We start from the raw sequence: 26,779 nt of genomic DNA, 5'->3' as shown, positions 1-26,779 counted from the left end.
TCAAAGAGCTATATGCTAGTTTTATTTGTAAAATACTTTATTCCTAACAGCAAAATACTTTAATTGTACTTTATAAAAGTTAGCAAAATTTGATACATTTGAAACAGAAACAAGAAAACTATTTCTACTTCAATTACTCAATTTTCAAGATGGAAGCTATAAGTATGCACCACAGATTTAACAGATTTCAGTGCCAGACATGTCATTCAATAAATATATCCTTCTACCATTAAATCTGTGAAGGGCAGTGAAAAAAATTTGTATAACTACTGAAAAAACAGAAGCATTTTTGGCTTTTTCTGAGGTTTGGAACTAGTAGTATCTATACAAAACAAAGTTCCTGGCATTTACAACAAGGACTGTACAGAAAGTAACAGAAGAATTTGTTAATAGTACACCAGAACAACCAAATTTGCAGTGCAACATTTCAACCAAGAGAAGAAAATCAGAAATTCAGTCAGTTTCTTGAATCATACAGAGGACTTCTGCAAGGAAGTGGCAAGGAGGAATTTAAATTACCAACTGATTTAACATTTAATAAGGCCATTGCATATCCTAAGTTGCAATAAAAAGCTGGTCCTATACTCTGTACAATAAAAACCATCTGTTTGTTATGAACAGAAGTTGAAGTGAGAATGACTAAATTCACTGTTTTATCCTACTGCTAACAAATAAATTAGGAAAACTTTGCCTTGGAGAGGACAGATTTAGTTAAATCTAATGCTGCTATGTACAGGCGTTATTTTGGAAGCCACGGTTTCCACAACTCTAAGAGGTAAAATCCACTCTCTATGCCAGTCTTCCAAGAAGCTTCCTTCTCTGTGGAAACGGGACCTCTGAGACTGCACTCAGACCCAACACAAGTGGCAAGGCAAGTTCACACAGCAGTCAGCCAGTACAGGCACTGAGAGGACTGTGTGACTGGTGCTGAAAACATGGAACAGAAAGGCTTATACCAACTGTATGGAGTGCAACAAAGGCAGGTGCTGGATTCTGCACCTGGAACAGGGCAACCCTGGCTGTATGTATAAACTGGGGAATGAGAAGCTGGAGAGCAGCTATGGAAACAGTCCTGGTTGATGGCAAGTTGAATATCAGAAGTCAGAAGTGCCCTGTCAGCCAGGAGGGTCAGCTGTGTCTTGTGGGGCATCACATTGCCAGCTGGGCAAGGGAGGGGACTGTCCTGCTCTGCTCTCCACTGGGGCAGCCTCACCTCGAGTGCTGGAGACAGTTTAGGCACCACAATACAAGAGAGACATTCAGCTATTAGAAAGTGTCCAGAGGAGGGCCATGAGGATGGTGAAGGGTCTGGAGGGGAAGCCATATGAAGAGCAGCTGAGGTCACTTGGTTTTTGTCAACCTGGAGAAGACTGAGGGGAAACCTCATTGTGGTCTTCAACATCCTTACAAGGGAAGACATGGGGCAGGTACCAATCTCCTCACTCTTGTGACCAGTGACAGGGACTGAGGGAATGGCCTGAAGCTGTGGCAGGGGAGATTTAGGTTGGATATGGGGAAAAGGTTCTTCACCCAGAAGGCAGCTGGGCACGGGAACTGATGATGAAGTGGTCACATCATCAAGCCTGACAGAGCTCAAGAAGCATTTGGACAATGCTCTCAGGCATATGGTGTCATTTTTGGGGATGATCCTATGCACTGTCAGAACTCGGACTTGATGATCCTGATATGTCCCTTAGAACTCAGCTTATTACATGATTTGATCATTACTTCCTTTTTTGAAAACAAACAAAAACCCCAAATAATGAAGAGCCTACCTAACAAAAAACCCCAGTAACTTCTATACAGTTACTGTTGTTGAATTCTAACTTACCAACGAAACCAAGCAAGGTGTGAAATTGAATATATATGGTAATTAATTCTTCCTTATTTCTAAAAGTTCGACATTCAAGTGATTTTCAAATTAGTTTGTTAAAATTTGTTTGGTTGGTTTTTTAAAATATATAACTTAGTGTCTGTTGGGGGTTAGGTTTGTTCCTTCTTTCTCTAAAGAATTTTTTCCCAAGTTACCAAGGAGACCAAGTGTTGGATACTTGAGAGTACTTAACCGAAACAAAGAGGTGGACAAAGGTGGAAGGGGGAGATAACGCAGGTAAAAGACAAAGCTTGAGGCAGCTGCGGGCTGTTCTTTTTTTTTCCGGCGTTCGGGGAGGCGCGTGTCTGCCGCTCCTCGAGGATCTCAGCCGCCGCAAAGCACGCCGAGCGGAGAACGGCTGTTGCTGGCTGGAGGAGTTTCACTGTGGCCAAAGGGATCCAGTCCTGAGAGATCTACTATCACCGGGTCGGCCTGAATCCGGAGTTTTCCCGGCCACGCGCGGGGAGCTGGTCCAGGCCCTGCCTCTCCTTCGGTTTTCTTCGGCGCTGCTCGTCTTGCTACAGCGTGACCCTGCACCCCCTGCGCTGCCGGGACATCCTGCCCCTGCCTGCCGGGACACCCTGCCATCCCAGCTACCAGCCCGGGACTTTTCCACTGTTTCAGCTTGGTGCTCTGAGGATCCTGCAGGGACACCGAAACCAAACTGCCCTGGGTTTTGTGAAACAAAGCCCTCAAGGTTCTTGGTACTGTTGTCGTTTGTCATTAATGCTGTAGTTGTTTGGTGGGGGGGAGGGGGAGGAGGTTTTTTTTTGTGTTTGTTTGCTTTGTATTACATACTAGTAAAGAACTGCTATTCCTATTTCCCAAATCTTTGCCAAAGAGCCTCTGATTGTCATTTTACCTGGCAGATACCTGTCTTCCCAAACCAAGACAGTATCCTAATAAATCTTAGTCTTGTGTGGACAGAAAGGAAAGGCAAGGGCATGAACACTTATTGACAGGTGCTTTTCTGGACTTCATACCACGTACAACAACGGATTTGCTGAGAATGTGAAGCCTTAGCTGCAGTAACCATGAGATGGTGGAGTTCAGGATCCTGAAGAAGTATTTTCCTTAAATTTCATTAAGGAAAAATAGAACCAACCATTGGACTGTTTGTTTTGAATGAGGGTTTTTGTCATTTTTGTAGAGCTAAATCAGAGCAAAGCAGTATTACCAGCTGCACTTATATTGTTGTCTGCCTCTTAGCCTGCAAAAAACACTGATACAGGAGGCAAAACTGTGAGAGATCATACAATCATTAAGGCTCGAAAAGACCTCAAAGATCATCAAGTCCAGATACAACAAGTTAACTAAATGCAATTAAAAATATTTTTTCCTTTCTGGTATTTTTGCTGAAGATATCCAGTTGTCAAAGCAAATTTCATTCTTCACACATAATGAGATAATTTAGCTGGCTATGATTCACCCTCCAAGGAGGACCACTCTTTCCTCTCCTCTTTTCCATCTGCTTCTGCTGAACTGACGCACAGTGCATCTTTTCTAATCAGATTAATTTTTCAGATTCAATGAATCATGTGAAGAAGATGCTTTTAGGAGAGAGCACATTGCAAATGCAACTGGGAACAGTGAAAATAATTTCTGAGGAGCACAAACGCTATTTATGCGAAGAGTTAGGGCTCCCAAGCTTCTGGGCTTTGGTCTCATGAAGTGATGCTATTTAGCGCTGCTGACAACTCAGTTGAATAAAACAGCAGAATATTACAGGCTTCTACACGGAATTAATAAAAACCTGCTAAATTAAGATTTGAGACAGATGCTAGAGAGCTTCAATCTGAGAGATCAGAGTGTTTCTTTGCACCGGCTTTACTGAAGAGGGATCCTCTGGGGGACTCTGCACTCGAGGGCGGCACTGCCGGGGCTCTCTGGCGGACTCCAAATGTAGCCTTTTTAAGCTCATGTCTGAGACTGCGGATTGTGCTGTTTATGGCAGCCACGCATGCCTTCCAATCAAATCCAGTTTCATTCAGATCAAAGGATGGAAAATTCTCTTTAAGAAATTCTAAAAATAAGCAAGTATGTAATAGTGAGATATCAATTATTTATGCAAGCTATATACTCTTTCTGGATGTAATTAAGCTAAAACAAGTGTATGCCACCAAACCAGGACAGCTAGGCATACTACAAGCCTTGAAAAGCAAATCAGAGCAGATACTGCTTTCCCCCTTTCTGTTATATTTGAAAACGAGTAAAGAAAAGGTCTAAGCATAAAAACAAAACATGAAAACATGACCATCTATGTGGTTTTGATCCTTAGAAGTGCTGAGTAACTTCAGCTTCTAATGTGGTCAGCTAGCAAACAGAAATCTTAGGATCCATTTCAGAATGACCAGTGTTAGGCAGGACCAAGCTTTCCTTCAGAGGATCTCTGATAACTATATTCACTAAAATTAATCACAGCAATTCAGCGTAACACACACACACAGGAACAACAGTGACAGAAAAATTGTGAGAGCTCATTCCTTACCATACTGCAAATAAGATCAGTAAACAAACACTTGAGTTTAGTAACAATGAGATAAAAAGGATGGGACTATGGTACCTTTCTCCCCTTCCATGAGTAAAATGAGTAGTTTAAAATCAAAATTAATATTGGGTTTTAAATTTGGTGAGGAGTTGACTGTCCTTCTGAGCTGAGCTGAATTACATGTTTTCTCTAAGCAACCCCGTAAAAGACCCAAATAAACACCAAAAGAAATTCTCATCTGTAATTTCACATCAAGGCTATATTGCTTCTCCTTCTCTGATTAACATCTAGATTTACCTTTGTAGTAGAAAGAAAGGTATAGCTAGTAGATATTGTGTCAGCTTTGCTCTTTCACATACAAGCAAGTAAAAATCTAGTATAGTATCATTATTTTCAGTTAATATTTCAACTTCTAGTTACAAACCTGGAAACTCATTTTGCCAGAACAACTTTGATCTGAAGGAAGAAAGTAACTGAGATAAAAACTTGTGCTCTTGCAGTTCACTCTGCTCCAGGAGGATAAATGAAAGGGAGAGTAAGTGTGCCTCAGGATGCTCCTGTTATAAACTGACAAAGGATACACTAGCTGTTGGCTGAAGCAGCAGCCAGGCTTTCTATACTTCCATCTCCAGCAGTAAATTCAAGAATACTTGACCTCAGTTGAACAGCACAGAACTACTAGAATTCCAACAATCTACAGAACCTTTGTACATGGTCCACAAACAGCTTTTAAAGTTGTATTGTCTCTTTCATCAAACCTGACCAATTTTGGTGATTATAGTCAGGCTATGCAGGGCCCCTTCCTGCTCTGCATCCAGGGAGCTCTGTCTCTCAAGCTATGCCCAGAAATCACCCCAGAGGGTGTGAGTCACAGCTCCATTTTATTTAGGATGAACGCTGTTCCCTCAGATGCAGTCCTTCTTCCCCGCTTCTCTCCCCCATCCCAGTGGATGGGGTGGGGGAACAGGATAGGGAGGAGGAAAGGCGAGCAAGCACCCGTGTGGTGTTTAGCCACCTGATGGGTTAAAACATAACAGTTGCTGAATTCCACTTGATAAGCTCTCCTTGTTTCCAGTCTCTAAATATGGCTTTTTTTGCTCCAGAGCTCAGTTATGAATTCCCTGCTTAGCCCAACCTGTTGCCCCACCACTCTCTCAGTTCTCCTAAGCATCAAGATGGACTCGAGTGCTGGCAGAAGGCTGTTCTAAAGGATTTCCTGAGCTTCTCTCCTACTGAGAGCTGTCTCTCACAAGCTCTCATCTGTGACTTACCCAAATATTTCGAAGCTTGCTCTCCCAAGCTACAGAGCCTATACTCAGACCCATCGAACTCCCCGCTCAGGACCTCGGGGCCCATGATTTCATAATCTCTACAGGCAATGCCACCACCATTTATCACACAACAACCCTTTTTGTGAAGGGAGCCATAACCTGCTGTACATGACATCTCTGCTCTCTGCTTCATCTGTACAGCCCTTGTACCAAGAAATTATCTCTGATGCCCTCCAGAATCACCAGGGACTGCTCCCATCTCCCAGCTGCATTGCCCTTTCAAGCCAATGTCAAGACAACTGAGTTTTCCCATACAAATCAGATTCATGATCTGGAGAATTTTTGAGCTACTAAAATATAACTTTATCTACTTCCCCTCAATTTGTTCCACTGCTTGCAGAAATGCCTGTAACAACAGTTTCACAGACTAATTTCTGAAGCTTTATGCTTTGTTCATAGGATACAAAGTTAATACTCTTATTATTTTCCCCACATTATGATTTAACAGAGATTTTCTTACTTACCTCTGAGAGCATTAATTTTATTGGAATCCAGTGGGCTCATGCCACGATCAAGACTACCATACACGTTGCTTTTCACCAGCACATCTTCAGGGAACATATGACGAATTAGGTAGCGAGCTGACAATTCTGGCCGTGTCTTCCCCTTGGCGACATAAATGACTGAGAAAGGCAACTGAATGTTGCGCCATGGGCTCCCAAGAGGTTCTAGAGAAGATGTCATGGAGGGAAGAGAGATATTGTAGTCATCCAACACTGACCATGCTTCAGAGTGGCTGTATTTAATCAAAACTGACACAAGAAATTCACCCAGAAACTATTCCACTTGCTTGGAAAGACCAAAGCAAAACACTACAGCTACTGCTAACATGAAACATACTGCAGATACATGGCCAAGCAGCCAGAACACCCTGCTTGGTTTACAACCATGAACAGTATTTCTGGTATGTCTTCAGCAATGCAACCTGCATTATTAATTATTGCTTTCCAACTGGTTTCATCTCATGTGGAAAGATGCTGCTTTTCCAAGTACATAAGTAAAAAAGGGTTATGCTATTTCAGTGGTGCTTAGATCATGTAAGTGGAAACAGAAAAAGAGTGACTATTTTTTAATTACTTCTACCTGACTTCACTGCAACATTAATAAGAAAAAACGCAAAATTTTTAGTACATAAAGAGGTACATGGGATCTGACTAACAAATCTTGGGTGCAGGAACAGATCTGATACAGCTCCAAAGTGATCCTAATTGAATAAATTTCTTCCAAGGGCAACTAATCTCTGACCATTTTCCTTAAGGGTCTCTAAGCATCACATGCTGTACATGGATTTTTTTCCCCCAATGCATTTGTATACTGAACACTTCCATTAAAAAAAGTGAAAATAGAAAGGCTGCTTTAAGATTTTTATTGTCCTAAAAAGTCAGTTTTGCAGAAAGGTGTGCTTTTTCTTCTTAAATTGCAATACCATTCAATAGATATTCTGGGCTAGCTTACTTTTTTAAGGCAGGATACCTGCCAAATAAAAAAAAGAAAAAAGCCAGGGCCACTGAACAGAGTAATTGAAGCTGAACTTCTAATGTCACAGTGGATATGCATTATGGGACACTGGTAGATGCAAACATATATTTTGTTAGCCAGATATAATGCTCTTGTTCATTCACAAAAAGACTTACTAGGTATACATATATAGACGACTACCTTAAGAGAAAAAGATCTACATAGTTCAGAAAATCCCTTTACTATGCAATTATACCTATAGTACCATCTTTTGCCTCTCAATGGCCACTGATAACAACCAATGCCAGAAAACAAAAATTTTGTTGTTTACCCATAGGTTCCAAAGACTGTTGTTTCCTGATGGAAGATGTGCAGAAAGCTTCTGGAAACTTATCCAATCCCGAATTCTGCAATGTGTCAGTTGTGGAGCTGGTCATTTTCTGAAAGCTTTGAGAATTGTCTTCACTATCTTCATTACAATTTAAATCTACACAATGAGATGTATCAGGAGCAACAGACACTTTTTCTTTTCCCTCAGTTGTCTCCTGAAACATTCAGTGAGGTCAGTACACACACTGAGAGAAGCATACCAGTTTTCTAATTAGTGTTCCAGTTTACTTCACATTTAGTATAAATTAGATTTCAGATCTTTGCAATACGGTTGCTCCTGAATTTCTATCATGAAAACCACATGTAGAACACTTAATAATTATTCAAAGATGTGCACAGAGCATTTTAGAAGTAAATGTAGTTGGAGGTGTTTTGGGAGTGATGTCTCAGTCAATATAAAACTGAAATGCTTGCTGAATATATCAAAAAAAAAAAAAAAAAAAAAAAAAAAAAAAAAAAAAGCCTGCAAAAACAAGTGCAAAGAGCTACTTGTTTAAGCTCTCAGTCAAATTTGACACTCCTGGGCAACACATACTGTGCTTTCCTTTTAGTATTCTATGACTGAACACTTCTTAACTGAACTCTGGACACAGGAACAGGAAGAGGCAGAGCAGAAAACAGCATATTCCAGTATTCCCCATATGGAACCAATGCTGTAGTCGGCATGCCTGTCCTGAGCAACGCAGAGGCAGAACCCAAGGAATTTCCAATACAGCACTTGTATCATGAGGAGGTCAATAATTAATCTGAGAAAAAAGTGGAAACTTAGTACTTAATAAATCATCACCTTTGGAGAACTTGCTGAGTTTCTTTTGGTTTCAGAGCGTAAACAGCGGATCATAGAATTGACATTTGTGATACAGGTTTTCCAGTCTTTTCCATGCTCACTCAAATCATAGGTTAGAAAGTTAGTTGCAAGAAACTCTGCATATAAAATATAGAAAATGTTTGAAGCTTCATGACAAAGCCCAGTATTTAGAAGTATCCTAATTTAGAAAGAGAGAGAAAGCTAACTAATTCTTCATGTTTACTGTTCTCCATTTACAAGCTTCAGATTTCCATTGATAAATAAAGATAGTAAACTTACATTTTGAAAATAACCAGCATTATGAATTCAGTATGTTCCCTGATACTTTTTGACATCTTGTGAATAATGCTTTTATTATATTAAACATTTCCTGGTGTAATTAGGGGAAATATATGATTTATCATACAAAATTTTAAAAAAAACCCAAACCAACACCACCACCATCCCCCCCCAAACGAACAGACACAGGGCAATGTTGTTGCTGCAACTACTTCACATGGCTTATATAATCTCACACTCAATTTTAACCCTTTAACACATATGTGCCATGGGATCTCTGTCAACGACTTGACATTTATTAAAAAAGACCCCTCCATCTTCACCACTTCTCACTCAAGAGAACTGACATAAAAATATTTCAAAACCACCAGTTAATGTTTCTCCTAAGTATACCATGGCCATAAACCAATCCAAATCAACCAATCAAAAAACCACTGACAAAATCCATGGCACACAAAAACACATAATAAGCTGCAATTAAAAATTTAGAGACAGCAAGCATGACTGATGAACAAGATATACATAAAACTAGAAGAAATTTGAATAGTTTTACTCAAATTGAAGAAAAACTAACATTGAGAATTACAAAGCAGGACTTTCTAAACAAAAAGATACTGTAGAGTGGAGCACATCCACTATGGCATTTATCTGCTCACCAGTTGCCAGACAACAATTAGGCAGAAACATACAGAAAAGGACTCCTTTAAAGTTCAAAACTATGTTAAGTGTGAAAGAAGTAAATCTGTGCATTTTGGGAGGTAACATACCTCTTATTGCAGCAATTTTGTTTGGATCCAATGTCCTGCGTCCTCGTGCACTCGCTCCCATAATGCTGCACAATAAAGTTTTCTTGGGGAACAAGACACGAACCAAGTGGCGTGCTGCAAACTTGGGTTTAGCCTTTTGCCGAGCCTTCACCAAGTGGTGTCCAAGAACTTTTACATTCCTTGCTGGGTCACCAACAAACTCTTCTGTAAAAGAAAAACATTCAAAGAAAAAAAAAATTAAAATCCCAATTGAGTTGTTAAAAACAGAACATTTTTTACAATTCTTTCTCTTGACTCTCAGAGTGTATTCTCTACTACAGTTAATTCTACTATGTGTTACTACTTACCTTTGCTCTTACAAAAGCAGGTTTAAACTGGAATGGTAACAGAAATATTTTTTTGATTCACATGAACCATTGGCATAACTAACTGAAATCAAAACACCCAAGGAAATATGTTAGACACTCAATTGTCCACAATATTCACACTTGGCCTATTTTACATATGTGCAGATATCAGGTATGTTTTCAAGACACTGATTCACGAAGAGTGGCATATCCATACACAAATCTGACAAATCATAAACTGTGTACAAATTTTTAGATAGATATCTGAATATTTCACCTAATATTTATGCAGCTTTTCAGCTGTACAAATGTGTATTTTTAGACCAAAAGCAAAGAAATCGTAGCTCGGCTTTGCACAAAACTTAGGGCATTTACACTTTAGAAAGACATTAGTTTTTAATACACTGTGCTATTTTATATGTGTATCTTTATTACAATGTAACGATCTATAGAATTCTTGTTTTTCTTTGGAATAAAGTATTTTGAAAGAAACAAAACACTGGATGATTTGAGTGTAGAAAGGATGTTTCGTGGATAAAATCTCTCTCAAGAAGAAAACAGGTAATTCCTTCGCACAGATCAGGTAAGCTGCTTTCTTAAAACGTGCATTATGCCTCGCCTAGCTTTAGTGGCAATCTCTTTTGCCTCCTCCAACACATGGATAGCATGCACATATTACTTGTGAATTATACACAGAATAAAAAAGGTTACATTAAGAGAGAAAAGGAAAGCCTAGAGTTAAAATAACCCAAAGCACCTACTGTAAATCAAAGGCTTGTGGCAGCACCAGCCCTTTTTTTAGCCTTTGTTTCTGAGTATTTATCACAAAGGAACTCACCAAAGCTAGGATTGATGAAGACTGAAGAAGATGGTAGCTCTTCACTAATATTCACGTCCTCAGATGCATTTCTGTAGTTCAACTCCACAGCAGTATTTTCCTGACTGGGCTCAGATGGTGCTGGTATTGATGGTGATGCCATAGGTGAAGATGCAAAATTGACAGTACTTTCCACAATACTGAGAGCAAGATTTGATTGTGGTGAAAGGTCAGGCATCCCATTAGTTGCTGTGTATGATGAATGCAATGAATGTGTAGAAACTATAGTGGGGAGTGGTGGGCTCTGCCTTCCAACAGGCTGCTGAGATTCCAGCTGAAAACTCTGTGGGGCTTGTTTTACTTTGGAATTGACTTGAACATGGCCATTTTGTAAAACAACCCTTACAACTGGGCTATGCCTTCCCTGGCCTGATGAAGGGAGATGAAGACTTAAATCCCTTTCCATGTGCTTTTGTACTCTTATTTTTCCCGAAGGCAAATTACAGGAACTTCTGTATGTAAATCCAAATGGTTTCTGCAAACATGATTCAGAAAACAATTAAAAGGTTAAGTTAGACATAGCTGATAATTTTGGGTTGTTTTTTTTTAACAGACCAGGAAAATTAGATTTTAGTAATTATGCTATTAGGAGCAAACTCTTCCTTGAAGTAGTCTCTGTCATTAACTCAGAGCTACCACATTTTAGCCTTTCCGCTACTCTCTTCTACTCTCATTTGTATTTGCAGCACTAGGAGTTTATCTGGTCAGCTTCAATATTTCTCAATTTTTTTTCCAGTTGGGGTGGAGGCAAAAATTACTTCCTAGACTTCTATAAAAAGCAAATAGACAAAGTAAAATTTAAAATTTTTCAGTCATTGACCTAGTCATTGGCTGATGAATTTTCAAGGAATGTGTGCTAGCTCCTTTCAAACAAGAAAAAAACCCCAAACACTTTCTCTTCTTTCTTGTTAGCTGAAAACATTAAACATTCAGATCTCATCTACAATGAAAATTCTAAAGAGACTGAGATGGTCAAACTGAGAGATGGACTACATTTTCCACTACTTCAAGTACTTTTATTAAAAAATCATACAGCATACATTCTAGTTCAAAACACAAGTCACTGAGCAGGAGTCACCAAATGTTGATGACACATGGATTTGTTTTTCTTATTTTGTTTCATTTTGGTGGTCTTGTGTGTTTGTTGAGAGAAATCTCATTATATTTTACCCCTGTAACCTTAAAAAAAATCTATGACCTTAAGGAAGTCTTATATATCTGAAAGCTTGTCCGCTTCTCAAGCTTTTGGAGTTCACCTAATAAAAAAAGTACCTTTACCCCAAACCATTCCATCAGCCCTTCACAAGTACAGTAATGGTACAGCTATTACAAAGCCCAATTAAATGGCAGAACCTAAGAAAACAGCTGGGTGGTTGCATCTTACTCTTTATAGGGATAAAACCCTTCAGAAAGAAGGGAAAAAAAAAAAAAAAGGCAGCGCAGGTCACTTTTAACCCAAAAATCAAAACATTAAAGCAGCTGCCATCCCACATATCAGAGGGGAAGGTAACAGCAAGAGGCTTTATAGGGTTCATTTGTAGGTGACAAGATCAGTTTATTCCCTGAAACTCGTGGTTTTGGATGTGTGAATAAAAGCTAGTATCCTACAGATAGTTGACAGGTGTGAGAAATCCAGTTCCATCCACCCTTAAAGCAAATGGCCTTACTGCTGTCTTGGCAACTCCTGACAGCAGAATCATCTCTGCCACATTAAAAACTCGGTAGTGTTGATGACAAAAAAGTCATTACGGATTTTATGACCTTTTTCAAAAATCATCTGTTATTCTTTCCTTTTAAAGGTCATTGTTAGAAGTATAAAATTCTGTCTCCTTAGTTCACAGTAGATTGACCATTTAGGAACAAAACGAATACTGTGTACTCAATATCAAGCATTACTAAAAATGTTTAGAAAGGATTTTCTATTAAAAAATATTAAAGTTTTTACTGCAATGGATATGACAACATACTGTTGAGATCTAAAGTTCAGTAAGCCAATTGAACCTACCTGACTGATGCTTAAACTCTCTTCTAATTGCAGAAACCAATGAGAAAACACATTGCATGTTGCAAAGGTGCAACTGCAATATACTGAAGTTTAAGATGCACCCACACAATTCACTTCTGTTCAAGCAAGTACAAATAGAATTATACAGCATCTATCACAGTATCCTGAATTTAATGGGGGTCACTGCCAATCCGCGGCCACCAGTCAATAACACAGGAAACTGAGGCTGGCACATAATCAGACAGCTCAAATAATTGAACTGAAATAGATTCTAACTACTATTTTGCTACTAATTTTAATCTTAGTGAAAGGATAGGGATTTTTAAAATAATCAGAAGAAATGAGAGAATTAAAGCAAAAATAAACATCTTAGGTATGTAATACTCACAGGTTTGAGCAAGAATGGCTTTATATGAGTATGCTGCATTTCTGAGACCTTATGATGAAGCAGGTCAAATTTTTTATCCAACTTCTGAATGGCATCATACATGGCCTGTCAACAAACATAAGACTGAAAACAGTACTGTTTCACAAGAACCCAACCTAAACCTGAAGAAATTAAGAAAGTTCAATTAAAAGCTGAACTCCCTTCCTAAAACTTAGCAAACTTCCTTCCACAGCACTGCTGAATGCTTAAGGAGACTTACAAGACATTAACACTTGGCTACAACCACTTACAAATGGACTTCCATTAAGCATGGCTTGAACGACTCCAGTCACACAAGTGCTCACCTGAATAAATATGGGATGCTTTTAGTTTTGTGCAATTATTTTTAATTTTGCCAGTTACTGCTTCAGAAATCAAAGGAAAGAACTCACAAGCCCAACACTAGCAGGATTTTTGGCACACCTTTGGCAAGCAATATGTACTTTAAATAGCTGGGTGTGTATTACTGCCATATCTTTCCCATTACTGTGAAGCTCCTCCCAATAACTAAACTTTACATTTTGTATTAAAGCTTAATATTTGAAAATTGTTCTTATGAAAATTCAGGGAATATGAAGGAAGTTAGTTTTACCTTGAAAATATTGTAGTTATGTGGGCAATTAACAAGCAAACAACTGGAAAGGATCACTGGTTGTCAAGTTTATAATACCACTCTTCCTGAAATTTAAAACTAAAATTGTTTAAACACAATTTCATGTATAAAGAAAAAAAAAAAATACCTGGCAATAATTGAGGACCTTCGTAAGAGGATTCTGCTGATACTCAGCATAAGATGCTTCAGATAAAATGCTCTCCTTTTTCATTAAAACAATAAGTATATACATAAAAGACAAAAAGAAAAAAAAAAGGAGTGTAAGGTGTGAATATATACACGGACTTAGGATATCATATTAAACAAATAAATCCCAACTTCAAATCTCTCATGCCTACCCCAAAACATGCATCCCCAAAGCGGCTTTTCAAAGTCAGTCAAACAGAAGAAAATTCACTTACACATTCATAGTCTGGTTCATACTCATAAATGACACTGTCACTATCTTCATATTCTTCTTCCCTGGTTCTCATCTGGGAAATAATATAATTAACATTTAGTATTTTGAAAAATTAAAGACTTCTCCTAGGAATCCAAATTGGATACTTTTGGTTTTGGCTATAATGCCCTCCCTTGGCTATAAGAAGCCCCAAGAAAACAAGACTTACCACAGTCATCTTATTTATGTGCTGGTATGTTAGGAAACTTTCCTGTCTGACCACTCACGAGACACTCTGGTGGTCACCCAGAGACTGTAACTGCTGGGACTGAAGCCCCTTTGCAGTGGATGGCTCAAGTGTTCTGCCTGACTCCCTACATACTCTACTTTCACAGTCAGATAAGGTTTCCTTGCCAGCTTGACCCTGGGTTTGCTATAGCAGAGTCTCAGACCACTGGTTTCAAGTAATTTTAGCATGGTACAGGAACAGGACATATATATACTTATGCAATCACAGAATCATGGGATCACTTAGATTGGAAAGGACCTCTGAGTCCAAATGATGAGACTTTAGTGGGTGTAACTGAAAGCACAAGCTGTAAAGAATTTCTAGAAGAGACAATCGGCTCACGGCTCGCAAAGTGCCTTTAATCAGGAAGAACGGCGCCACCACCTGGACAATCCTAACATTTTCCTTTTACTGGATGGATGCCGATCCCATTCACCACACACCACAGATTTAACGTGTCCGCTGGTAGTATTTTCTTTTAATTTTTTTTTTTAACTGATCAGGTTTTATTTTAGAAAAGAAAGGATGGGTATGAGGAGTGGGTGATGCTTCTGTTTTGTTTACAACCAGCAGAATTCAGTGACTGGTAAAACTGTGGAGATTATTCTGGGAGTTACTGAAAAACATCTGGAAGACAACCGAGTCGTTGGTCACAGCCAGCATGGCTTCATAAGGGTAAAGTCCTCCTTGTCAAAGTTTATTTGGTTTTATGACAAGGTGACCCACCTAGCTGATCAAGGGAAGTCAGTTGATGTAATCTGTTTGGATTTCAGTAAAGCTTTTGATACTGTCTCTCACAGGATCCTCTGGACAAAACATCCAGCACACAGCTAGATAAACACATCAAGGGATGGGTGAGTAACTGGCTCACAATCCAGGCACAAAGGGTTACAGTGAATGGGGTGACATCAGACTGGGGACCTGTCCTGCCTGGCTCCATCCTGGGCCCTGTGCTTCTCAACATCTTCATAAATGACACGGATACAGGACTGGAAGGGAGACTAAATCTTCTGATGACACTAAGCTGGGAGAAGCTGTTGACTCCCTTGAAGGCAGAGAGGCCCCGCAGAGAGATCTGAACAAATCAGAGGCTGGGCAACCACCAATTGTATGAAGTTTAACAAGGCCAGTGCTGGATTCTGCACCTGGGATGGGGCAACTCTGGATGTACAGACAGACTGCACAGTAGGAGGCTGAAGATTTGCTAGAAGCATCCATGCATAGATATCCTACCCATCTTCAGTGTGATATCAGCAAATCACCACACAACAGTGAAAGAAAAATGATATTCCAAGAAACACTGAATATGGTCTCAAAATGAAGGGTTACTGTTTGGTGAAACATACCACATTGTGTTCCACTACTGCAGGAGAAAGTCGTTTTCTTTTATTATGCAAAAATACAAAATCCCTATTTTCAGGGCTGTGACCATTTCCTCTCTGCATCATTCCAGAATGGCTCATTTGTGAGGCTGTTTGATCAGCAAGCACTGGCAAGCCGTCGCTTCCTGGAAAAGTGAAGAGAAAGTTTCCCACTGCATTAAACATTTCACTACAGTAGAAACAGGCACAGTCACCCTTTTTTTTTTTTTAAAACTTTCAGACTGCTTGATTATTTGAAATTTGTTTACCAACATATTATTAAACAGTTATTTATCCAATTAATTTAGATCTGAAATGACAAATTCAATTTTTTTTTCAAACATAATGATATTAAAAAGCACCAGTAAAAGTAATACTTCGTGAGCATAAATGGCTAAGAAAAAGTTAAAATAAAAGGTGTTCCACAGCATGCAGGGAGAAGTAAAGACCTAGATCTCTATATGCATGATGTTGAACTTGCTCTGACAAGGCAAGAAGATACAAGACAAAAGTAGAAGAAACATGTTTGGACAGACAGAATGAGATCTGAAGGAAAGGCGCTGCTCTACAAGACATTGGTCTAAGATAGTGGTTGAATAAAATCAGAGAGAATTTTAGTTCAAAGTTCAACAGTTACATTTGACATAAACTTGTGGTGTTTCACTCATATATCTTATTATACTTGATTTTAACTAGACAATATCTAATGCTAATATACCCAAAGATAACAAAACCATATTTTACCTTTTAAGAAACAACTGCTTTCATCATGATTAATTTATTAATAATGAAGTAATTACTCATGTCCTAAAACCAACGTCAGCAACTGTCTATGAGAGCTTCTTGGGCAGAAGTTTTAATTTTGGTGGGGTTTCTTTTTTATTTTCAATAACAGAGACAAAACCCCAAGTAAACCATCCAAACCATCCTCCACTCCCAAATTTATTTTCAGATGTAAGCTTATAAAACTACAGAATACTCTACTGTCAATTAGAAGACCAAAAAGACTAAAGACACCCACAAGCACCCAACAACACTAGGAAACAGACGTAACTTGTGTCTGTGAAGAGAAATACTGATGGGATTCTCAACTGGTTGAATTAAAAAACAAAATCCCCCAAACTAGAAAGTGCCTTTATTTAATTACAGTGATTTTCCTCACTGAGCTGGTAACACTGCTACAGGAATTAATAAATGTTTGTAACAGCTGTAAAGAATTTTTGTCTGGGCCAATGAAGCATTGGGTAGGATTTCTTGAGAGACTTTGATCTTGCATGTTAAAATAAATACAGTGAATTAGAGACAGCCACAATGGCTACGTACCACTAATAATTTATCATCTTCAACAACCATCTTGCTATCCTTACACATCAGCATTTCCAGTACTAAGTTACACCAGATAGATTATCTAATTTTTTAGGCTAGGTTCTTCCATGACATTTATTTTCCAAATTGCTTCCTAATTTATTCCTAGGTATACTTACCTTTACAAGGAAGTAAAAAGTTGTCTTTTTAAAATGTAATATTTTAGCAGGCTCACCATTTGCTAGGACCTCAAAAATAAAAACTAAAAGGCACTTCTCTTTAAAGGCACTGCCAAGCAATTTCTATAAAGTAGCTTTCTAATAAAACGTGTTTTAAAGACAGGGATAATATAGAAAGCACTGAATTCAAAAGCACAGAACATATGGCATTAAAACTAGCCATTAACTATCAGATCCCAATAAAAATGAACCAACAATTACCATAGGCAAGTTGACTCATGTGCTGAACAGCACTGTTTGCTTCATAGTTCTGTTGCACTGGCATGAAGCTTTGGGCGGACAGTCCGTTGTCTCCCTGGTCCATAATCACTGCTTCGTCCTCTTCCTCAGTCTTCACACACAAATAATCTATTAGCAGATGCAGAAAGAGAAACAGGTAAGACTGCAGGCCATTCTGCATATCAGGTGACAACTGTAGTGCCTAGCATTACCTCAATTGCACCACAGGCTATGATACATTTGGCTTCACTTTAGCATCTAATGCAAAGTCAGTTTTAAACACAGACTCTGAGGTTTTAACACACACTAAAATGGAAACTGCTTACTATTGTTTGGATGGTGGGATTTCTGAAACTATTCAGCACCCAGTTCTCCCTGGTGTGCAGCTTCAACAGGAACAGTTATAAGCCAGTAACTAGCACTTCTACAAACTCCACTGTTAACATATTCAAGCATATGAAAAAAATGCATTAATTTGATCTAGAAATTTTACTTTCATAATTAAGTCTTGCTTAATACACTTGAAACAAATTAGTCTACAAATCCTAACTGTATACTTGGTATTCAGATCAATCCAAATATTGGCTCCCAATGCAATACTGTGCAGAAACACTGAATGGCAAATCTCCAGTATCAGATTTTTTCCAACTAAACGCACCATATCAAGAGAAAAGCGGTTTCAGAATGACTGCATTATAGTTATTATTGCTAGATCCAATGTTTTTGACAGGTTTGGGGAGGAAGTGGAATTTATTTCTGATGAAACAAATTAATGGAAGGAGTCTTATCAAGTTACGAAATAAAACTTAAATTCAGCCAGCACACATGCATGACACTCTAACTATGCATAACACAGGCTGAATTTTCCACAGGGTCTCTGCTCTGTTCAGTGTGCAGGCTGGACTGAGCTCCAGGAATGAATCAGAACTGTATGAAGAGAACAGCAGACTGGGTCTCTGCTCTCACGTCATCGATTCACTCCAAATCCTGGTCTCTTCCAATTTCTAAGAGACCAAAAGGTAAGAATGAAATTGAATTCCACAGGTCATTCAGTTTTCCCTCTGTCCAATACTCCCACCTAATTCAAAAGACATAATACAGCAGGGTTTGGATTTGGCTGTCAACAGATTAAGAAACTGATGTTCAGAAACACATATCAACTGCCACACAGTCAAGAGCTTTGTTTATAGGTGTAAACAAAGCCAAAAAGCTACCTGGGGCAGAGCTGACCTGTACAAAGGAGTTTAGCTGAGGACACACACTAGGATATGCTGCTTAGACTGCTAACAAGAGAACAGTTCTTAGCCAGTTCTCATCAGCTGTATAGAAGTAAACAACAGGCTTACTCATGAACTTAATTTAGGTGCAGCTTTTAGCAAATCACTTCAGTGATATTCACTGACTGAAGTTCGTTGCAGGCTAACATGAGTTGTTAACGTGTGCAGAATTATTTAACTGCCTCACAAGCACAAATTTCTTTTTTGACAATCATTTAGTATTCTACCTACTTCGGGAGAGAATTAATGAAGAGTCAGTAAAAGCACATCTGCATCAAAGCAGAAGGGATGAGAATCCTCTCTGCCAATTTCCCCAACCAGGATGCCAGATTAGTGCATGGTCTGACAAACGCCCTACTTACAGCTGAGTCTCTGCTGTCCTGCAATCCCCTGTCTATCCCTAACTAGACAAAGCAATGCAAATTGTATGTTATTTACACAACCCTAAAAAGCACAGAATTTACCTATATATTAACCTTTGCCACAGATCTCATGCCTCACTCAAATAACACAAGCAAAACAACCTTACCTGCTGAACAATTACATCTCTCAAATCTATAGCAGACAGAGTGGTAAGTATGGAAAAGTGCGGGTGTCTGGAGTCGTTTACGGGCTTGCTCACTCACCCATCCGCATGCAATGTGTAATTTTGTATCCTTTAGATTCCCTGGGTCTGAACCTCAGGCTGAAGCGCAGAGAGGGCGTGGAAGAAGAAAGAAGGACTCTTACATGGGTTGGAGCTAGATGTTTATTGCTCCCACAGGGCCACGTCCAGAGTCCTCCTGGGGTTCCGGTTTCAGGTTTTGTATGGGGGGTGTGGAAAGGGGCAAGGGGGAACCATAACCAATACCAGGTCAGGAGGGAGTGACCAAGACTAGAAGACAATACACAGGACATCTTACGCATAATACCGGGTGGAGACACCAAAGGCTTTGCCATTCACCTCAGCCCCTCCCACCCAGAATCTTTCAGGTTTCTGGACAGGGACACAGAAAGATTGCCACATCCACCACCAGGGAAAAACCAAAAGGGTTAGTAGGGCAAGGGGTAAATTAGACTAAACCATTGTTAATGCACTGCAACAGAAAAGGGAAAATTCTGTGCAACCAGCACACAGCAAAGACACAGCAATGTCAAAGCAGCTCCATCTGGACCAGAGGAAAGCCAGTATGATCAGAAGTTAAGGGAGTTTCTACAAGTGGTTGATACTGAAAGCAAGGCTCAGTCTTTCATACTCTCTACCACCCTCCCTTAAATAAGTTTCAAAATCAGAATTTCAACAGTGCAGTGGACTCTGAGAAGAAAGTGCTTCCAAAGCCTGCAGCTACATCAACTCACAACTGGAGAACAAACACAAACCAAACACGAAAATACAGAAAGGAAAACCACCTCAATCAAAAAAACCCCAACAAACCAACCTACAACACATTTCTACAATGACGTGGAAGCACTGCAGCAACAAGCAGTAATCTCTCATTTTAACCTCTCAGGTGATGGCCAGGATCCTCCTCATCCCCTGGCCTTTTAATTTCCATCACTCATTGCTAAACATGGCTGCTTTCACACATAGGAAGGAAATTATTCTGTCTTCAGAACAGCAGTTTTACACGGACAGTTAAGAAACTTAGAGATTAGAATACACCACCCATTTCCAGGAAGGCTTATTAGTATGACTGGTCACACTGCAACAATAAGAAAAGCATCTCCAAGACTGTAGAGTCACCTGATTTATACAACCACTTCTTCCTTTCCCTAATGCATTCAAGTTGCCTGGCCTTCAAAGTCAGTGCACAAACTTAAATGTCTTTGCTATAAATTTGACTACTTCATAAGCAAGAGAAATATATATGTGTGATCAAAAATATTTTGTTTATAAGACTGTTGAGGACTAAATGAAGTTTACTTGCAGAATATCAGAGTATTATTCACACCTTCAAAAATTTGTGACAGGAAAAAAATCCAGCTTTTTATCCATAATCTGAAAGATGCTGCAACTTAGTCCTCTAAGCAATTCTAAATATTTCTGATACTTCATTAAAGTGCCAGGAATAGAAAATACTACCATACATATTTAACATCAAACACCTGACTCTCAGGTACAAACCAAAAACTGCCAAATTCTATGGATAAATTTGTGCACCTGAAAAAAAATTAAAAATTAAGCAATCAAGTGTTTTTTACTTCTGACTTGGATGAAGATGCAACTCCATTTCTCACGCCAAGTTAGTTATTTATATACATTAACGCACTCCACTGACAGAAAATTTCATGACATAGATATTTAGATGTTTCCAGTAAGTCTTGAAAGGAAATTATAAATTTAAAAATTGTGATTAAGGAAGTATTTCAGGTTTACATATTTCAAACGTGGGTTTTACTGTGAAGTGGATTACACATCAGTAAGACTTACTAAATAGGCTGATTTATCCAATCCTTGGATCAAGTTATCAGTTTAGGAGAACTCTGAATTTCTGTTTGAAAACTGAATAAACAATCATCTAAAATTAGAAAACATAACCAAACTAATTTCCTTTTTAGACTCAATGCATACTACTCTGAGTTATATGATATAGGCTATAACTTAGAATTTTCAGTAGACCAGTAGAATCTGTTGAAAGCCTGAAGTTCATAAAAAATGTATATTGTCCAGAGAAACATTTAAAGACAGAGCAGTCCAGTGAAATGGCCATATTAAAAAGCCAAGATTGGAGGTGATCTTTTTAACTTCTGAGATGTTTAAGTTCATAATTTAGAATTCTTTCATCAGGAGACTGTCTTCACTTCTGCACAAAATCATCAGGTTGAAGAACGTTAAAGGCACTTACACTTGAATTATTTGCACCCAAAACAGTCCAACACTGTGCCTAACCCTGTACTATATTAAATTACAGGTTTTTATGCAGCACTGTGAAGCCAAGCATCACAAAGAATTTATTTCCAGTAATCAACAGAAAGATATATTTTAAAGTAATTGGGACTTGAAAAAGTATTAGTATTAAACATCAAGAAACACTAAAACCAAGCAAACAAACAAACAAACTCAAACTCTTTCAAAGGCAGAACTGAAAGGAAAAGCATTAAGGCTCAAAAAAACTCCTAAGCAACTATGAATTACATACCGAAACAAATCAAGCAAAGCAACCCCACCCCCCCAAAAAAAGTAAAGAACTTACCTGGGTTGAAACTAAGCCACAAAAGGAGAAACAGCTAGCCTTAACTTGGATCATAATTAGATCCTGCGCTATTTATGGTACATCACTTGTGCTAACATACACAAGGAAGTGAACTAACACAGGGGAGAACCCAAGAACACCAGTGCCCTTCAGGGTTAGGATCATCCCATTACAACTCTAAGTAATCATTTTCCTATTAACTCAATCTCACTGCAGACGTAACTGGGAGTTTTAAGCAGATTTGTGCATGCTATGATAATGAGAGCCACAAGCGCAGAAATACACCCAGATCTGATGCATCAGCTGAAGTCTGAAGACAAGATGACAGACTATTCTTTTCTTTCCCTAAGGATATTACCAATAAAATACATCACAAAAGGCAGTGGTATAAGGAAGGACTTATATTGAATCAGACTTTACCTGATGAATGCTCTCGCTTGTTGCAGAACCACAAGTGTTAGTGACCAACAAGTATAGAATGGTAAAGGGAGGCTGATGAGAGAGGATGATGGCTGAAAGCACCAATTAGTACTAAATCCTATCGCAACCTCTGCTACAGAATTCCTGGAAGGCTTCTTGCAAAATCACTAAAAACTATTCACAGAAATCTGGTGAATTTTCTGATTTTTCTACGAGTTCAGTTATACACGCCTCTGTATTCCTGCAAACATTATCTCAACACAGCCAGGTGCAACAGCCAGCCATGGTAACTCTGTGTTAAGTCAAACCAGATTTTAAAAAGACATTGAAATACTGTGCTCAGAAAAAACTGGTAGCACTCACCTCAAGTCACATCCTTGAATTTCTCATAGTTCTGATTATTTTGCCCTTCCTCTAGATATGTTGTCAGGGATCAGAGACACCAGAATACTCTACCAGAGGTAAAATGCTTAACAGCCTCTGAACACTGAAACAGTTAATTTGGAATGCTGTTGTCAGAATTTGCAACAAATTAAGACAACAGAAAGGAATGTTAAGCTCATACAAACCAATTACTGTGGAGAGAAGCAAAATAAAACCTCCAGATTTCCTGTACCTTTGCATGTCATACTTAGATCACTGAGATGATAAAACCACTGAAAGTCAAGGTAAAACCACTCTCACACAAAGACCTTTCGTGTTTTTTAAGACTGGAGCTCATACTGCACCTTTTGATTGAACAACGTTATTAATGGCAGATATTTTCTATTGCTAGGGATTAGTACAGGCTTAGTATTTGCTACGATTACTGATTTACAAAGCCACTCAGGAAACAGAAGAATTGAGAACAAAGGAGAAGGACCAACAAACACATCACTGTGTACGTTTATTTAATAAAGATTATATCACAATTGCTAAGCTCCCACCCTCCTGCATCTCAGTCCTACCCTTTTAATTCATGTTGACACTTGCAAAACTGCACAGTGGACTGTGGTATTTCCTAATCAGAGAAATTCCTTGAACAGTGAAATCATACAAGAAAATTTGGCATCCGAGAAGACGCAACCGGAACTTCAGAGAGTAGGTCTCTGACTGCAACAACCTAAATGGGCATAAACTAATCTGAGTCTGTACAAACATCACTCCTCTGAAGAGCAAGACAAAGCACGCAACTGGCATAAGTAGACCGGTTTTGGTCCAAAGTCAAGGTGCCTGAAGTCTAAGACACGTAAATTGTGCTATGCACTGTGTCTTCTGACAGACAACTCATTAGGTCAGGCCACTCACTTTAGGAGCATCATTCCTCTCTCCCTTACTCAGGTTTTGTATCCGAGTAGCTGCAGCGCCAGGTGAACTTATCAAAGCCGAGACCCTGCAACATATCGGCACTACGCTCAGCTGCCATTTGAGGACTATGGAAACCAAAAGCTCCTCCCACCATCAACACTGATACTGAGGCAACCGCGCTGTGGCTGGGCCACACTATTTCTGAGCACCAACTTCCCAAGAGCCCTGTCCCCGGAACCACACATTCCCGGGGAGAGCCCCTGGGCCGCGCTGGGCCCGCACGCCGTGGGGGGCGCGGAGGCGCAGGCCCGCCCGCCATCAGCGCCGCCGCCCGCGTCCCCGCGCCGCGAGACCCCGGCGGCGCTGACGCGGCGGCGACGGGCAGGAGCGGCAGCCAATGGCAGCGCCGGCCGCGCGGGAACGGGCGAATAGCGACGGGCGCGGTGGGCGTGGCCCGGCCGGCTCGGCAGCGGGCGTTGGGGCTGTTGCGAACGATGAGCGAGGGCTCCCCGTGCCCCGGCGGCGCCGCCGCGTCCCGCCTGCCTCCCTCGGCGGAGCGAGCCGGCCGGCCGGCCGCGAACCTTACCCTCCTCGGACATGGCTTTCTGGGGCAGCCGAGCGCGGGGTCCTCCTCGGGCGGGTCGCGCGGCGGAGCGAGCCGGGGCTCGGACACGGGCAGGTGTGGCCGGAATGCGGCGTTGGAAACGGAAGCGGCTTCTCCGACGCGAGCAAGAAACTGTTTTGGAGCAGTGCGGCTGCGCGTTGGGCGCGGGGGCGCGCCCGGGAAACGGGAGCGCGGGGGCCGTGCCGCCCGCTCCGTCAGCAGCCACGGCTTGCGCGCAGTTGTTCGCCAGCGAGCAAGCCAAGGAGCCGGCTGAACAGCCGGCCCGCTCCCGCAGCAGCCGTCCAGCTAGCTGCCCCACCCCTTCAGTATCCAAGCAGACCATCCTCTCCCCTAGCAGCCGGCCAGCTAGCCGGCCGCCCTGCTCCCGCAGCAGCGCTGTCGTTCCTGCAGCAGCCAGCCAGCCGGCTGGCCCACTCTGGGAGCAGCTAGTCCGTCGGCGGGCCCTTTCTTCCAGCAACCCGCTGGAGGTACGCTGCCGGGCGCGGCTCTCGAGTTAGGGGAAATGCCCGGGCTTTCTCCGCGGCCCTCTTGGCTGCCTGGCTCTGCCGCACGATGTGCTAGCCGAGGCCATGCTGAGGGCAGCAAGTTCCGGTTCACGTACATTTTTTGGGTTTGTCGGGAGTGCGGGGCTGCCGAGCTGCTCCCTGGGGCCCTGCACGAAGCCAGAGCCTGTTGCTTGTGCCATTCACAGCTCCAGTTTTCAGGGTAAAACCCTTCTGGTTCTCTTAGCGCACTAACAGATTGACTTTTGGTGGCCTGCAAAGCCCCCTGTTTTTTTTTGATTCAGAGCTGGGAATCAGCAGGTCCAGGAGATGCCCTGCCCAGATGCCCCGTGGGTGTCCTGATGCTCCCCCCTAGAGGCACAGGAATCTTTCTGGAGGTATATTTTTGGGGAGTAGTAGGAAGAATCAAAGAATTAATTAGGTTGGGAAAGACAAACTTTAAGAGCATCCAGCCCAACCTATGACCTGACACCATGTTATCTGTTATAGATGGGTGGTGTGGTGATTGGCTTTCACAAATGAGGGATGGGTATTATGTGTGTTAGAAGAAGTTTTTTTCAGGCTTAAAGTTCTTTTGATGTGTGACTCTGTTGTTGCAGATTGGCTTTGGACCCCTTTTTGTTGGACCCCTTTAATCTTTTCTTCTCTGTGTATTGTTACTACCAGACAACCCTGGTTGTCAGAGACTTGGGGGAGGGTGTTTTACACGTGCCCCTTGCATGAGGCAGCCAGGAATGGGGGAAGCTTGTCACTGGGGGGCCTTGGCGTGACAATGCCTCAGCTCCAATCAAGTTGCAAGAAGGTCTGCACCAAGGGGTGACAAGGAGGAGTTAACTGGCAGACTTTGGGAAGGACCAGGGATATACGAGGAAAATATTGGAATATGGGTGAGTGCTTATGAAAATGTATTTGGCTGAAAAAAGCACCAGGAGTAAGGCGCCATAAAGGGTGGAGTGGCCATTTTGTGGATGAGCCTCTGGTGGTTGGCCGCGCTCTCAGTGCTGTCCTTTTTGCCTTGAGGTTTTTTTTATTAGTTCCCAATAAAACTCTCACTTATTCACATTTGGGTGTGAGTCATTTGTAACATTATTGACTGAACTGTGACACTAAGTCATATTAATTCTTGTTTTAAAGCACCTCCAGGGATGGCCACTCCACTATCTTCCTAGGCAGCCTGTTCCAATGTCCCAAATACAGTGACACAGTGGAAGAACATTGGATGTGGGTGGTTATGGGACCTGATCTACTCATGACTTGGGGCAGCAAAGTGGCCAAAGACAGTCAGCAGGTTCAAAGAAAGTACAGTTCAGCAGCACTATGGAAGGCAAAAGAAGGGCAATCCTGCAGGTTCAACCAAGAACTTTTAAAGAAAGTGAAGGAGACCTGTGGAAAGTTTTGTTTAGGAAATGAATAAAAATCAGGGAAAGGGGTGGACTGAGGTGAGTTGGGGAGGAGTAAGACTGTGGTGATAGTAAATATCTTTCTAGCTTTTCTCTGGGATAATGTGCATACATGTGTGTATGGGGGTCCGAGTGCAGTAATGGGAGTCAGACATGTCAGAGGGCCCATGTACCTCTGGTGCAGTTCTGGAGTGAGTGCAGGTGTGTGAGTAAATGTGAGCACTAATGAGGGTAAAACTTGATGGTCCAGAAAGTAGGGAGGTGGCCCCAGAACCAGGGGTGTGTTTAAAGGTGGGACCATGGGCATTTTGCTGCTGTGGACCAGGGGAATCCTGGCCAGGTGCTAGAGAGAGACCATAGAGCTGAGGGGCTCTCAAGGGGTGAGGGAGGCATGTTCTAAGGGCAAAATCAAAGGGTTGTGGAGGATCCTGGGTGCACTGGACAACACTGGATCCAGAAGTCTCTTGAATTGCCTGCAGCTTGTGGTACTGGTTTTCCAGCAGAACAAGAGCCTGTGAGCACACTGCCTTCTCTAGCTGAAGCAAGAAGGCTTTGTCAATGGCTTTTCTTCATGAGGCCGCCTGTACAAGACATCAGTCACAACATTCCCCTTCTTGCCTTGGTCTGCAATTCTTACCC

The 26,779-nt window shown here is 40.9% G+C and overlaps 1 protein-coding gene across 1 annotated transcript; it reads right to left on the bottom strand.

The window, feature by feature from the left end:
• BEND2 (BEN domain containing 2) lies at positions 1–24,559 on the bottom strand. Its single transcript, XM_066177307.1, has 12 exons — positions 24,199–24,559; positions 17,438–17,584; positions 15,678–15,838; positions 14,065–14,136; positions 13,791–13,865; positions 13,012–13,116; positions 10,580–11,093; positions 9,395–9,598; positions 8,328–8,464; positions 7,482–7,695; positions 6,157–6,360; positions 1–3,896 (listed from the first exon to the last, which is right to left on the bottom strand). Exons 1-12 carry the CDS (start codon positions 24,557–24,559, stop codon positions 3,664–3,666), a joined length of 2,427 nt encoding a protein of 808 aa, XP_066033404.1. The 3' UTR covers positions 1–3,663.
• Positions 24,560–26,779: the final 2,220 nt, after the last annotated feature.

Source organism: Chamaea fasciata, unplaced genomic scaffold (assembly GCF_029207755.1).
Source record: "Chamaea fasciata isolate MVZ Bird 193981 ecotype frontalis unplaced genomic scaffold, bChaFas1.0.hap1 SCAF_2, whole genome shotgun sequence".
NCBI classification, from domain to species: domain Eukaryota; kingdom Metazoa; phylum Chordata; class Aves; order Passeriformes; family Sylviidae; genus Chamaea; species Chamaea fasciata.
This window is presented reverse-complemented; position numbering and strand designations above follow the sequence as displayed.